Here is a 13,988-nt window from a genome sequence, read left to right on the forward strand (position 1 = left end):
ACCTAATTTCCAGAATCCTATAACTTTGAATTAGCACAATGAAGTGTTAAACTAGCCAATGTATGTTCATGTCATTTATTTCATTCATTTCATTCATCAGTACATTCAGCACAGTAATGGGCTATTACAGGAGTGGAGCTAAACAGAAAGCAGGGGGGGGGGGGGGGGGATAAGTAGCTTGTAACACTCAGTGGAGAAAAAAAAAAAAGAAAACAACAACATATCAAACACTTCCTTATTGACTGTTGTACAGGGACACAGGTAAGTGAAGAAAGTACATAATATACACCATAAAAGTACAGGTTAAACATTGTAGAGCTCCATTAACAGGAAAACAAGAAATGCATATATAATTACATCAAAATAAGTCAGACTGAGACATTAATAATAGAAACTGCATGAAAAATCAATCTATTGTTGTTATATCTGCTGAAGAGTAAAACAATTGACAACCTAGACACTTCGATGGAAGCACCACAGGGGTCACCTTATTATTTACTTTAAATAAACGTTTTACTCTCCATAAAATCACTGATACTTACTCTTGCCATCACAGTCTGGCAACAAGTTTCATTGTTTTATTGCTCTAAGACAGGCTGCCTTTTAAGCATTCTGTAAACACAGGAGGAGGTGGAATTTACATGCTGTGTTTATATAAGGAGTTCAACATTTTCAGTTTGAACTGAAAAAAACATAAGAGAAGTACGGTGAATTTGTTTTCCCAAATTCGTTGTCAACTGAAAAGGGTCAGGTAAAGTAAATTTAACAGAGAGCTAAGACAGTGATTGGCACGCAGCTGCAAGCCTGCATGTGCTTCGATGCTAGGAGCCTGGCGAGGTCAAGGTTGTGCGTCAGCCTGCCACCCAAGTTATCTAAACTTTTTTCTTATTTGTATCCATTTTTGTCGTTCACTGCAATGCAAACAAGAAGTGGGAAGAGGAGGGGTGTATACACTGAGGGGGTTGGGGGAGCTCTGACCTGGGTCTCTGCAGTCCTTGTGCTCTGGCCACTACGGTGGATAAACTGGGCAAGTTCACTGATGGTGTAACGCAAGGTCATATCCGCCTTTAGTTATATTTAAAAACTATTATTTGTTGGTTCTCTGTACCTGCATATTGTTATGAATAAGGTGTCATTCTGTTTGTGTTCGAATACCAAATGCACTCGCTCCTAATATCTGCATAGTCACATCGCTGTCTCTTGTTGTATCCTTGCTAGAATGCTTCTCGAAAATCTTGCTATTTTTTGTATTGGATACAACAATAGCGTTGAAGAGCAGGATGTGCAATACAGTAGAGCTGCGTTGATATGATCCCGTTACGTACGATTTCCCGGCGCCATCATTTACGATCGAGAACACAAACAAATCAACCATTTGAGTTACTCTTATTTTTTACCGGTTCATACGCTCCCGGAAAACATGCTCTTTTGGCACCAGCTTTAAGTAAATCGCCATACTGCGATCGTATACGTTTTCCACCCGCTAGATCGCATCAAGAAAATGAGCGAGGTGCGTGTAATCAACACTAGCTGCCTGCTGCGGTAGCTTCGCCGCAATACTTGCCCGCCCGTCTTATGTGAAAATGCCAGCGCGCGCTCAGTTTCTTATTTCGGTACCAGCAAATCTCTTCCCGGTTTGTCGCACGCCGCCTTCACAGCTATTGCCGTAAACCCTATTGTGATAAGCATCTTCAACTATCTGTTGAAAAGCGCGTACGCGGTGCCATTGGAAGTGTACTGCATGTTTTTAATAGGCAATAAACCAAATGCGCCGCCGTTCTCTGCTGTAGACTGCAATCGTATGGTACGCTTTCCGGCCATTAGATCTCATGCAATTAAGAAAAGGCTGAGGCACGTGCGATCGAGAATAGTAGTCGCCTTCTGCATCAGCCTCCCCGCAATACTTGTCTGCCCGCATTAGCTTAGGATGCTTCATTATGAATCTGATTAAATCTTTAAAGGATAAGGATTTTATTTCCACAGGGTAACTGTGCAAATTTTGTGTAACTGAGCATAGCGCCTTGCAATCTGCATGGATGTTGTTAATGGATGGGCTTCACTGTAAGCCTGAGGTACTTTACTAAGGCTAAGTATTTATGCGTGGTGAATTCGTTAATGGAATACTTTCAATGGAATGGCTCAGGAGTACGTAGAAATGAAAGAAGTTTCACTATAAATGCAGAAAACAAAGTGGCAACTGCATAAAAAGTATTTGACACTTTTTGTGTGTGTGCGTCTCGCTTGGTGCACCTATTTTGTACCACGATATAGTTGCATCAAAATCGCAGTGAAAGGGCGTTGTTCATTATTTCTGCTTTAAGTGACAGCAACATGAAATGCATTTCTGCTGTGTATTCAGGCAAGGGAATACACAGTGTGAAAGAGGTGTGTTTAAAAGTTTGAAAAGTTTGAAAAAGCAAGGTTTCCTAGAAATTGACATGTTCAGTGCTGAAAAATTAGTTGTACAAAAGAAAATGATAGCTTTCATTATGGGCAAGCCATTTCACAAGTCAATTCAAGCATTGGAAACATTAGACTACAGCATATACAACAGGTTCACTTTTTTAGCATTCAAGGATTGTGCAAGATACTTTTAAGGGGCCAACTTTGGGTGTGTAGTCTCTATCTTGCACCAAGGAGTCTAAGCTGAGTCTTGAAGGACAACTGGTGAGAAGAAGAATCTTGGCAACATTTTGAGAGTTTATGACACTGCTGAGACATGCCACTCTAGTTAAGGGGGGACGCGGCTTTCGCATCGCGAAATTTGGAGAAAAAAATCGATTTTTTGAAAATCACATTTTCAGTTTGTATGACTTCTTTTCTATCTTATTTCAAAATTTCGTCACTGAAAATCGTGCAGGAATGATGTAAAAAATGTTTATCGAAGCTAAGGTGGTGAGGAGTTTCTCGAAAATATCGAAAAAATGGCATTTTTCAAGCCGCGATATCTCCGCAACCGCGTAACCTAGCGCCACCATCTTGGTCTCTATGAACAGCGCGATTCTCCATCTTCAAATTTGGTGCCTCGGCCGGCTGCACCAGGCAAGAGCAAGCGCACCGCAAGCAAAAGTTTTAAAGGTCTCCCGACGGTTTCTGATTGGCAGCGCGTGCCACGTGACTGTACGCGGCTCCGCATTGGTCTTCCGGGCGGTTGCCCTTAGCAACCGGCGGAAAGGTCGTCTGCTCGCCGCGCTCACAGCGCTGAGGAGCCGCTAATTTCGCGTCTTTTCAATTCGTCGCACCGTGGTTTGGAGATCGTATCTCACTCATAATAACGGACCGGCGCTCGCTCGTTAGAGAAACGAAAAACGTTGTTGTCAAGCTCGGCCCATTTTAGTTTGGAGAACGACTCTCATCTGTGATCATGGGCCGGCGATCGTTCAAGAAGAAACGCAAGACTGCGCATCAATTTGGTGCTCGTAAGTCGAAGCCTCCGATCTCTAAAAAAGAGTTTGCTCCGGCGACTTCTGCAAGCAGTGACAATGACGGTGGCATGCAGCATGACGCGGACTTGCAGCTGAGCACCTCAAGCACAGAAGGAACATCGTCCGTGCATATTGGCGAAACTGTTCAGGAACCCTTGGAGCAGTGTGTTGTGCCGGCAGAAACATCCGTTCATCGTGCTGCGCAGGTTGCAGACATCGTGGATGCTCAGCCTAGTGTGAACTGAAGGTGAAGCTAAAGGTGAACTAGTGAGAAGCTAAAGGTGAACCACAGCCACCCCATAAATACTGTCTGAGACCCCACGTTGCCACTGCCCTGCTGCCTGTGTATCAGCGGCTTTCGGATCCACAGCTTCTCAAACTGTGCCAGGGCAAAAAAAAACTCAAAATGTCGCTGAGAGCCTACATTTAATCATTTGGTCCATTCTGTCAAAAGAACACGCTTCATTGATAGCTGCAGAGACTGCCAATGAAGCAGTCTGCAGGTACAACGCTGGAAATCTCCGTGCATATGCAGAACTTTGCTCAACTCTTGGCCTCCAGCCTGGACACCATGCACTCCGCAGAGCAGCTGAAAAAGATGCCATGCGGAAAAAGAAAGCTGCAAAAGCTCATGATACTAAAGGGCAGATGGTCAAGCGATGCAGCATCGCAAAGGACACAAAGGACTATAACCCTGGTGCCTATTAAATTTTGACAACTTTGAACCTTGTTTTCTCAGTAATCTTTTTTGGCATGTTGCTCAGCTCGTGGAGCAAATATCTTGGTACATAACTACTTTACACATTTTGATTGCGTTTGGTTTGTCAGACTCATTGAACTGTACTTTAGGGGATAGCGCTCTTCTTTTTTTATCCTAGTGTTTTAAGAATCTTAGTAGGGTTCCTTGTTTGCAGTGTAAGCGTGCTCACTGCAGTGGGACTGGAGAAAACATAAACTACAAATTTTAGTGTTGCAAAAAAGTAATTTCGAGAACGCTATCTCCTTCTGCATACATTTGGCTGTGCATACAGTATTTAACAAACTTTTCACTTCATTTCATAAAGCCTCCAGTCCCTCCATGAGGTTCAAGAAAGAAATAATTTGTCTAGCAAATAGTTTTCATGGTATCGCTTTGAAATTTTTATGAAAGCATCATAGAGCCATTCTTATTCTCTGTACCAATTTTCATTGACATCCACCAAGAAACAAGAAAGTTGGTACCGAAAGCCACGTCCCCCCTTAAAAGCTTGCAGTGTTTACTTTGGGAAAGTAGGCAAAAGACTTTGCATAGTTAACATTCAGAACTTGCACTGGCCTTCCCTAGAACATTTGACAATTGTTACACTGATGGGAAATGTCCTTTAACTAACACTTTTATGGCAACAAGCCCAGAGAAGTGGCTTGTGAAATTGTAGTAGGGGAGCAGCTGCAGCGCCTTCACAATTTTAATGGATTGATGTCTGTTCAAAACGTGTCCCAAGTTTTCAGTGCCGATGGAAGATCATGTCTCCAAATGATGAAATAAAGCATAATTACACTTTAAGCAAAGAATCCATTCAGTGTGTAGTGCACAATGTTCTTATTTTTTATATGTCTGATTCCTAGAAAGTTGAAGTTACTACTGTGTCATTTAGCTGAAATAGAATTGCTGTGTCTGAGCAAGTGAGTTTGCCAGAGTGGTACAACTTTAAGGCAGATTATCTTCTGTATCACAAAGCATGAATATTTTGCATCTTTGTGATGGTATCTTGCTGATTTGTCACTCAGGTTCTGGCTGATGGACTGCCGGCAAGTGAGCGAAGCGACCAAGTTTGCTACGGAGCTTTATGCAGAAGCAATGCACGTACCATTCATGGCGAAGTTTGTGGTTTTTGCCAAGCGTCTAGACCCAATGGAAGCCCAGCTTCGTGTTTTCTGCATGACAGATGACAAGGAGGACAAAACATTAGAAAGTCAAGAGCACTTCACTGAGGTGGCCAAGAGTCGTGATGTTGAGGTAAGGGCTTGGTGTGCATTACAGATGTGCTCTTGAGTGGCTGCACAGCACAACAGATGAGAGATGCAAAATGGCAAAGACATTATGGGTGCCATCACAACTGTTTTACTTAACGTTTTCACTCGCACATACAGCATACGGCACGCAGCGACTAGCGTTATCGCCCTTGGACTTTATACGGAACATCTATGAGCCAAAACCAATTTTAGGGCCACAACGCGTCATAGACACCATCTATAGATAGCAAATACGGATCTCAAGGGCCATACTTTTGCTGGCGGAAACCGAACATATGTCATAGTTGTCGCCCCCGGCACTTTGGGCGGCCAATGCCATCGTCAAGCCACCAAGCCGAGCGACACGAAAAGTCAAAATGGCCACTCGGGCTGGCGCGGGATGGCAGTTCGCAACGTATGATGCGGGAACAGTCCCACAGTTGCGACGCAACAGAGGGGTTACCAATGCATTGGGTTCTATGGGAGCTGTGCCGGGACCGGCCGAAAACGACATAGGTAACAGCTGGGAAAACGCAGCACCTGGGAACGTAACAGCGGGGTTCTACTGTAACACTATACGACGCTACGACGCCATCGTGACGCTCGCTCTTCGTTTCCGATACCTCACGCTTGTGCAAAACGACACGCGTCCACGCATCCAGTACCTGGTGTGATATTCCAAGGATGAGTGCTTCAACAAAAATGGAAAACAGGTGCGCGTTACAATCGAGGGCGCGTTAGAATCGAGTAAATACGGTAGGCGTTTCTTTTTCTAATTTTCGTACTGAACCTGCATATAACGAAATCCTCTTTATAACGAAGTTTTTGGGGAATTTGTCAATTTCGTTATATCCAGGTTTAACTGTAACTACATGGACAGAACTTACCCTCTGATAAGTTTCGTAAGCCACAGATTGGTCATTTAAATCCACTGATTTGATTTGAGGCCTGTCTCAACTGAACAGCGGTATTGTGGTGGTGAGTAAGTAATCAGGGCTCTACAAATTGCGACTCGGCAGGACACATTCAGGATGTTCTGTGACACACTCTAAACAGTACCGATTGGGCTACGACCCAGGTTGGCTTGAGAGGTTCGTCTGCCAAATTGGAACTACTGCTAGTCCAAATCCAGTGATGGTAATCGTCACTTATAAAAAACATAACAGCCTCCCCATACCACAGCTTAAAGCTATTTGTCCCTTGGGGCTCCACATTCAGTGAGACGATTGTGGCTCTATCACTGTTAATCACCACTTAAAACAAGGCGAGCAGGTTCTCAACATGCTCCGTCGCATTTCTACTTCCTCTTGCAGGCTGAAAGAGATGCATATGTTGAGACTTTGCGACACCTTATTAATGCCCCACCTCTGATATCATCTACTGTACACCCGACTCATACAGCAGAAGAAAAATTCGCCGCTCTGCTACATGAAAGCATGAAGTTTGCCATGGGCTTCCCCATTAATGCCAGCGCTCATTGCTTGCTTGAAATGGCCTGTCATAACGCAACTTAGCCACAGCACAACCATGTCACCATCCACAGATGCCGTTAGAAAATCTGTGTTCTATGTATGTATGGTGCACCTTACTTTGTGTCATCTTGGAAGGCTCAAGGGCTCAGCCTACCATTTTTTTTATACCCAACAGTTCATCACAGGAAAGAGTAGTAATGTACCCAGGGTAACTGGCCATAACAAGAATATCAAACTGCAGTGAAACTGATCTTCATGGCAATTATACATGATATTTAACCAGTGACATGGATCATATGCATGGTAATACTTTTCTTAAAGGGACACTAAAAGCAGTACTAAGTCTATGTGGACTGTTAAAATCCCATTCCAGAAACCTCGCAGCGCCTGTTTTGGGCCAAGAAAAGACTTAGTTTACCAGAAAATTGCGTTTGAAGGGCCCACATATCTTTAGCGCAATTCAAACCGCCCGCCCCAGAGTGGGGAGCGGTGACGCTGCATTTATCACCACCGCCCTTTACTGCCGTCGGTGATTAAAATGGCGCCCGACAGACGGTATTACGGTTTTCTGTGCAACACGCAAATGTGCGGCCACGAAGACACCGAGCCAAGACAGAGCGTTGAATTCGCTGCTGCAGCTGCTCTTGGTCAAGTGGCATGAACCGTTTGGGAATCTTGCGACATCACATGGGACGTGGCATTCTCTGCTACTTGAATTTTGCGATTTTCGTGAGCCAACAAAACCAGTGCAGCATTACACGAAAACGAAACTACTGAAATGCAAAAGCGCGGACGACGCAGAGTGGAGAAAGCGAAACCTTTCGACCACCCACGTTGTTGTCAAGGGTAATGTCAGTCAGTTCTTTTTTCTGAAAATCAAATAGAACTTGACTACTAGCATTTTCTTTCGTCTTAGTATAATGCAATATAATTTTTTTATTACGAGTGGTGGAGTACTAGTGACAGAATTATAATGAGGAGTGCCTTTGTGATCGGGCTAGTACTTGAATGTCCCAGGGGGTCTCTAATTGTGTCCTGCATTTACCTCAATTTCTCGATTACTAAAGCTCTGTTCGCGATAATATTGATGCCCTAGACGTTCTGGAGCACTAATCTATCACTTTAGCTTGACTTAATATTTGCCTTTAGTGTCCCTTTAACCATCTCTGATTCACAATAACTATGTGGAAAATTAAAAAAAAAAGCTTAGTTTGCTTTGAGCTGAAAAATCAACCGATATCAACAGGCTAAAAAGTTTAACTGATTATCCAGAAATTGAAGTTTGTTCACATTTGGCATCTAAAATGGGACCTAGTCAACATGCCCTGAACATCTTTAATACTGGCTTTTCTGTTGACACCTACTTGTCATCCTCATACATATGCCCTTGGCTGCCCCTTCCAGATGGTCATCAGCCTCCTGTCAACTTGGGCCAAAAATATTTCATCAATGATGGGCATGATACAGGAGCCTTTGCATATGCCCGATTATTTTGTATGTTGGCATGCATCAAATGCAATGTGTAATGCATCTGAGCAGTGAGTTATGCTCTATACGAATGCATTGCAACCACATAGGACCCACATAAAAAAAAGCAATTACATTTTTATGCATGTCATTGACTGCTCGGAGATGTGAGGGCATATGATGGTATGGCACCAAGGCAGTGAGTCCTATAAATGCCAATACATTTAAAACATTGTTTCATATTTGCCCACTTCAAACGCATACTTTTTTCTGGGAAAAATATATACTACAATTGATAATGGCATGTTGATAAAAACAAAGTGCTTCATTGATATAAGTACAGTAGAACCCCGCTGTTACGTTCCTGGGTGCTGCGTTTTCCCAGCTGTTAGTCGTTTTCGGCCGGTCCCGGCACAGCTCCCATAGAACCCAATGCATTGCAAACCCCGCTGTTATGTCGCAACTGTGGGACTGTTCCCGCATCATACGTTGCGAACTGCCACCCCGGGCCGGCCCGAGCGGCCATTTTGACTTTTCATGTCGCTTGGCTTGGTTGCTTGACGATGGCATTGGCCGCCCAAAGTGCCGGGGGCGACACTTATGACGTATTTTCGGTTTCCGCCAGCAAAAGTAGGGCCCTTGAGATCCGTATTTGCTATCTAAAGATGGTGTCTATGATGCTTTGTGCCCCTAAAATTGGTTTTGGCTCATAGATGTTCCGTATAAGGTCCAAGCGCCATATGCTTTATGTGGGAGTGAAAGCGTGCGAGGGGAGTCGACGACCGCGTCTAAATCTCGCGCGCGAAAGAAAGAAAAGCAGGGAGGAAGCACGCCTTCTTCCGTTGCGCTCGAGGCACCGGCGAGGGAGCAAGGGGGGAGGGATAGCGGGCAGTGTTGTGCTCTGGCATTAACTGCGTACTGCGCAGCAGGGCGGCACGCGGTCGCGCGGGCCGTATCTTGAAAGCGATCTGCGCTGGGGGCAGAGTCTATGCAGTGTAGTGTGTCAGCGGCTCGTAGCTTTGTGCGTGCTGTGTGTTCTCGACGCTCAGTTTACGTTGAAGCTATAAACAGCATGAAGGTCACTTCGCTCGCTTCTGCAGCGGCGCTTAAATTCCTCACGCCAGCGTTTGACATTGCGTGTCCGCGCTCATCGAGTGTGATGTGTTCATGTTTGCCTGTGGATGCTGACACCATGCTTGTTAATATAGGGAATATGCGAATGCTTACAAGTTTATACGGACGATAAAACTACTATTCTTACTTTGTATAGTTGTGTACTATAATTTGCTATCGCAATCGATACTTCGGCTGTCATTAAAGGGACAATGAGACATCCACCCAAATGTAGCAGTTGCTACAAAGGAAACCCATACGAGTTCCTCGAAAGAAAACCCTCGCAGTTGAAAAAAAATTTGTGCTGGTCCGGGACTTGAACCCGGGACCACCGCCTTTCCGGGGCAGCCGCTCTACCATCTGAGCTAACCAGGCGGCTAACAGATGGCAGGGCGAAGTCAAATTTGTCAACAACTCGAAGCAGGCAAGTGTTTGACGTAATAGTTCAGCGGAAACCCGCTAGGTGGAGAGAAGTAATTAAAGGGACAATGAGACATCCACCCAAATGTAGCAGTTGCTACAAAGGAAACCCATACGAGTTCCTCGAAAGAAAACCCTCGCAGTTGAAGAAAAATTCGTCCTGGTCCGGGACTCGAACCCGGGACCACTGCCTTTCCGGGCAGCCGCTCTACCATCTGAGCTAACTAGACGGCTAACCGTATGGGTTTCCTTTGTAGCAACTGCTACATTTGGGTTGATGTCTCATTTTTCCTTTAATTACTTCTCTCCACCTAGCAGGTTTCCGCTGAACTATTACGTCAAACACTTGCCTGTGCTTCGAGTTGTTGACAAATTCGACTTCGCCCTGCCATCTGTTAGCCGCCTGGTTAGCTCAGATGGTAGAGCGGCTGCCCCGGAAAGGCGGTGGTCCCGGGTTCGAGTCCCGGACCAGGACGAATTTTTCTTCAGCTGCGAGGCTTTTCTTTCGAGGAACCCGTATGGGTTTCCTTTGTAGCAACTGCTACATTTAGGTGGATGTCTCATTTTCCCTTTAATTACTGCTCTCCACCTAGCGGGTTTCCGCTGAACTATTACGTCAAACTTCGGCTGTCGGGCGAAACTATGACTTTTTTTCACACGTAAGAATTAAAATAATATTGTGTGCAGTTCAGCACTACTTCCATTTCTCAATTTTTCCTGTTTCCCGGCTCTTGCGTTTCCCGGCTCTTACTTTTTTTTTACGGTCCTGTGAAAAATGTGTCAGCGGGGTTCTACTGTAACTTGTTTTCTGTGGGGATATCAGAATTGGTTACTATTTAGGTACTAGCCAAGAGTGGTCAGTTTTTATTTGCCACATGACTCACTGCTATGCTGGCCTTATTAAGGTAGCCTGGCTATGATTAGTTGCATGTTTAATTTGTGGATTCAAATCACCTCTCCGAGTCTTAGGAAACTGGTCAGCGAACATGTGCATCATGCAGTGTTTCTCCCCAACTTTGCGAGAGGCCAATAACATCAGAGCTTGAGTTTGTTCGTTCGTACGGTGAAGCATCATTATTTTGGCACTTATTAATTGAAAAACCCATGTAATTCATACTCGTGGAATGGTTCTGTCAGACATATAGAGATGTATGGTGTAAGATAGTTATTAATTTGGGACCAATTTGATGCACATCGGCTAATTCCACATTGGGACAATCATCGTGTTTGCCATGCATGGTGTTTCAGCGATGAAGCAAGCATGGGAGGAGCACAAACGTGTTGACATTGTGGTCGGCAACATATGTGTTGCCAGACGACAACTTTTCCAGCATAATACAAAGTAATCCAATACGGAGTGCTTCGCATTCATCACAGGATCGCAGCATATGAAAGAGTATTTAGGAAGGACATGTATAGCAGCTCTTACATGCATGCAGTAGCTCAATTTCGGGATACATGCTTTCGTGAATAATGCAGCACTTGCCTGCTCTCCATGTCAATAGCTGCATTGGTTTGTTCTCATGCCTTGTGATTGAACCATTGTGTACAGAATTAATTATTAATTTCCTTACTAATGTGGCCACAACCTAACAACTAGCGCCGGGTTTTTGTGGCACCTGTTTATACCCTCTCTTATATTGTTGGTGCTTATCAGTTGACTGTTTGGATGGAACTGTTGGCCATATGCTAGTGTTTTATTAGCACATCTGAGCCCTGCGTGAAACATTTTCTCAGTGAGTTATTCAGTAGTTTGACACCCCAAAAATTACATGACCTTTGCTGGTCTTGTGAGCCATAAATTAGTTTTTACTGTACAGCTTCGTGTTAGAAAAACAAAAAAAGGTTAAGGGGCATGAATAAGTGGACAGGACACAGCACTGTGTTCTATACCATTTTTATGTCTTTCTGATGTGTCATACAAGCTGATACTACAAGCCTGTGTGAAAAACTGTCCAACCCACAGTGACACTTCAATTTGTGTGCAAAAATATGCCATGGTGCCTTGTCTCCGTCATGTGCACATAACAATTTTGTAAAATACACTAAGAAGAACATAAACTTTATTTTCAAATCAATAAGATTCGAGTCCGGCATCCTTTTAGTGGGTCTGGGCACCCGCCGCGGACGCAGTTCCGAGACCTTGTCTCGAAGCGACTTCCTCGGCTCGCTGGACGGCCCAGAGTTGTGCTGTCAGGACTTTATTTTTTTACGCAGTGAATTGGTGCTCAGTATTCAGTCATGGAAGCTATTAGTTTCCTGATGTAATAGCAGGAAACTTCTCCTAATGCTTGTCATTGGACGAGCTGGTAATCCATGATGCCAAGAAAAACTCCTTGTGTGCCTTCGTGTTGCCCCCGCCTTTTTTCTACACTAGAATTTTTCTTGCAATCATAACATTGAGGGAGTGAAAATGCACTACATTAGTGTTTTGTTAGCCCTAAAGAATATTGGACTGGCTTTTCGCTAATGAAACCTTAGAAAACCTGTGAACTATAGCTTCCCAGTAGGTGCTCTGTGCATAAGTCCTCTGGACTTTGCACCTGATGTTGTGCACTGGTTCTGCTCTAGGTGCTGGAGAAGAAAAGTCAGTACCTAGAGTTCGGAGGCAATTTGGTTCCTGTGACTAAGTCGGGCGAGCAGCTGCAGCTCCAGTTCCAGGCCTTCCGAGAGAACCGACTGCCATTTTCTGTCCGTGTTAAGGATCCTCACCAGGAGCCTCTTGGACGGCTTGCGTTCATGCGTCAGCCGCGGGCTGCTCGTGCCACAGAACCCCCTCAGGCACCTCTCTGCAATCTCAACATCGCTTTACCAGAGGTAAGACCTCTTGTTTGCAGGAAAGCTTGTGTGCTTAACTTGCTGACTGCTTTGTCATGCAGTATGAAGCCTCACAGAACCTCTCGGAGCTGGTTACACTGGAGAAGAAGTATGGCTTTGTCGAGGAGACAGGCCTGGGTAGGAACAATTTTTTTTCATTGTGAGCTTGCTTGTCACTGTAAAGAAAAGCGTTTCAGCTGTGCCTGGGCAGTATACCCACAATGTACTTTGTAGAATTACTGACTAGTTGGACGAGTTGGTTGACATACCTTGCAGCTCAACCAGCACAACTTCTCTGTGCCTATAGGCTGGTTGTACTGCAAGCAAAATGCCTGTCAAAAGGAACCTTTTGGTGGTGCATGTTAACACTTACAAATAAAGGTCAAGAAGGGCTGATTTGGTGGTGTGCCGTTGGTTTCTTGCGACATGGTCATTGTGTGGTTTTCCACCGCTGCACCACTCTGACTGGCATGCGTATGAGTGGTTTGTAGTGTTGCATGGCCACCATGTCCAGTTTTCGTTATGTAACCAGCCTCATGCTTCACGTCCCAGATCATTTGTTATTGGTCACATCAAAAGCTTATTTAATTATATTTGTTGAGCTCTTGAGAAATTGAGGGTTGATACCGTAATTACAAAGTTGACACCTAATAAAGCAAAAAGACAAGAAGACATCAGATGTTCGTGTCAGTACTCCTACGAAATGTCTACATTTGATGCATGTGGGCTCAGCCTGAGGATATTTTTTATTGTTAAAGATACCCCCATCTTCAGTTGTCAATGTCCAAATCTCAAAAACTTCTGTGGCGAGCACATTGATTAATCAATTCATAGGTAGCTTAATTGACCAGCTACATAGCTCTGTTCTAAAGTGTTCTGACAGCAAGTTTGCTCTATATGTTAAAGAACGAAGCTTAAATTGCTTCTGTGCCAACCAATAAGGCTATTTGATTGTTCATGTTAGTTTTGCTTTCTGAAATGACTTGTAACACTGAGGAAAGAGGCACAGTTTGCTGATTGAGTTTTCTGTGATGCTTACACAATGCAGCCAAGCCTGAGCTGATCCACCGTGCAGATCTGCGACTCTCTGACATTGCGCGAGAGCTGGGGTCAGACTGGCCAGCATTGGCAGCACAGTTAGATGTGCCAGAGCAAGATGTGGCATCCATTCGCACAGAATGCCCCAGTGACCTGGCTCAGCAAGCACTGTTAATGCTCCGGCTCTGGATGAAGAGGGCTGGAGGCCGTGCCACGGGTAAGCCTCTGTGGTTTCAGTTTTTCA

The 13,988-nt window shown here is 44.5% G+C and overlaps 1 protein-coding gene across 50 annotated transcripts in view; it reads left to right on the forward strand.

Annotated features, from left to right (window-relative positions):
• Positions 1–13,988, forward strand: part of LOC119435128 (ankyrin-3) — a 402,712-nt gene that overhangs the window by 268,329 nt on the left and 120,395 nt on the right. For all 50 annotated transcript variants that reach the window (XR_007468364.1, XM_049672381.1, XM_049672376.1 and 47 more), the window contains 4 exons: positions 5,193–5,421; positions 12,461–12,706; positions 12,769–12,844; positions 13,755–13,961. Coding sequence is in view for 49 of the 50 variants with exons in the window: in XM_049672381.1 (XP_049528338.1) it covers positions 5,193–5,421; positions 12,461–12,706; positions 12,769–12,844; positions 13,755–13,961 (758 nt within the window). In the remaining variant the exon portion in view is untranslated. The remainder of the gene's footprint in view (positions 1–5,192; positions 5,422–12,460; positions 12,707–12,768; positions 12,845–13,754; positions 13,962–13,988) is intronic.

This window comes from Dermacentor silvarum, chromosome 1 (genome assembly GCF_013339745.2).
Source record: "Dermacentor silvarum isolate Dsil-2018 chromosome 1, BIME_Dsil_1.4, whole genome shotgun sequence".
NCBI classification, from domain to species: domain Eukaryota; kingdom Metazoa; phylum Arthropoda; class Arachnida; order Ixodida; family Ixodidae; genus Dermacentor; species Dermacentor silvarum.